This window comes from Dipodomys ordii, unplaced genomic scaffold (genome assembly GCF_000151885.1).
Source record: "Dipodomys ordii isolate 6190 unplaced genomic scaffold, Dord_2.0 Scaffold1000008890, whole genome shotgun sequence".
Classification (NCBI taxonomy): Eukaryota; Metazoa; Chordata; class Mammalia; order Rodentia; family Heteromyidae; genus Dipodomys; species Dipodomys ordii.
This window is the reverse complement of record NW_012292507.1, coordinates 1-1,201: the sequence shown is the minus strand read 5'-3', so window position 1 is coordinate 1,201 and position 1,201 is coordinate 1. Positions and strand designations below refer to the sequence as shown.

The window sequence follows — 1,201 nt, the reverse complement described above, 5'->3', positions numbered from 1 at the left end:
ATTCTCCTGGTGGTACTAGTTACTCTTCCACAATCTCACGTCGCAACACTTCAGTGATTTGTCTAAATGTCCCGAAGCCTACACTGCTGCCTCCGGAGCTACAGCACCTCGCGCTAGTCCTGCGGAGGACCACGGTGGTCTGCTCAGCCCAGCCTCAGGCCCCTCTTGATGCCATCTCCCGTCCCGTTCCCCGGCCCGGGCACCGGCGCCGTGACCCTCTGACCCGCACGGCCAGAGCCTCTGCCTCCGCCCTCGCTGCTGCCTTGCGCGCGCCGAGTCCCCGCGGCTGCCGACATGTTGTCGTCCAGCCCCGAGATCCAGCCCGGCGGGTCGCCGCCCCCGGGCGCCGGGCAGCCGCTGTTGCAGCCCACCAAGGTGGACTCGGCCGAGGGCCGCCGGCCGCAGGCGCTGCGGCTGATCGAGCGCGACCCCTACGAGCGGCCCGAGCGGCTGCGGCGGCTGCAGCAGGAGCTGGACGCCTTCCGGGGCCAGCTGGGCGACGCGGCCGCGCTGGACGCCGCCTGGCGCGAGCTGCAGGAGGCGCAGGAGCTGGACGCGCGCGGCCGCTCCATCGCCATCGCGCGCTGCTACTCGCTCAAGAACCGCCACCAGGACGTGATGCCCTACGACGGCAACCGCGTGGTGCTGCGCTCGGGCAAGGACGACTACATCAACGCCAGCTGCGTGCAGGGCCTGTCGCCCTACTGCCCGCCGCTCGTGGCCACGCAGGCGCCGCTGCCCGGCACCGCCGCCGACTTCTGGCTCATGGTGCACGAGCAGAAGGTGGCGGTCATCGTCATGCTGGTGTCCGAGGCCGAGATGGAGAAGGTGGGGGCCGGGCGGGCGGCGGGCGGGGGTCCCCATGCCCCGCTCCCCCGGCCTCAACCCTCCGGTTCCTCCGCAGCAAAAGGTGGCGCGCTACTTCCCCACGGAGCGGGGCCAGCCCGTGGTGCACGGCGCGCTGCGCGTGGCGCTGAGCAGCGTCCGCGCCACCGAGACGCACGTGGAGCGCGTGCTCAGCCTGCAGTTCCGGGACCAGAGCCTCACGCGCTCGCTCGTGCACCTGCACTTCCCGACGTGGCCCGAGCTGTGCGTCCCGTCCGGGGGGGCGGGGAGGGTCAGGGTCACCCACCCTTGCTCATGCGCACTCCCTCCTCCCCCAGAGGCCTGCCCGACAGCCCCCGAACACCTGCTGCGCTTC

At 71.9% G+C, this 1,201-nt stretch overlaps 1 protein-coding gene across 1 annotated transcript; it reads left to right on the top strand.

Moving 5' to 3' along the window:
* Positions 1-294: 294 nt before the first annotated feature.
* Positions 295-1,194, top strand: LOC106002946 (tyrosine-protein phosphatase non-receptor type 23-like; the record flags this gene model as incomplete). The annotated part of the gene is made up of 3 exons (XM_013037692.1): positions 295-828; positions 905-1,089; positions 1,164-1,194. Coding segments are annotated over exons 1-3 (750 nt in total), but the record flags the coding sequence as incomplete, so codon positions are not given.
* Positions 1,195-1,201: the final 7 nt, after the last annotated feature.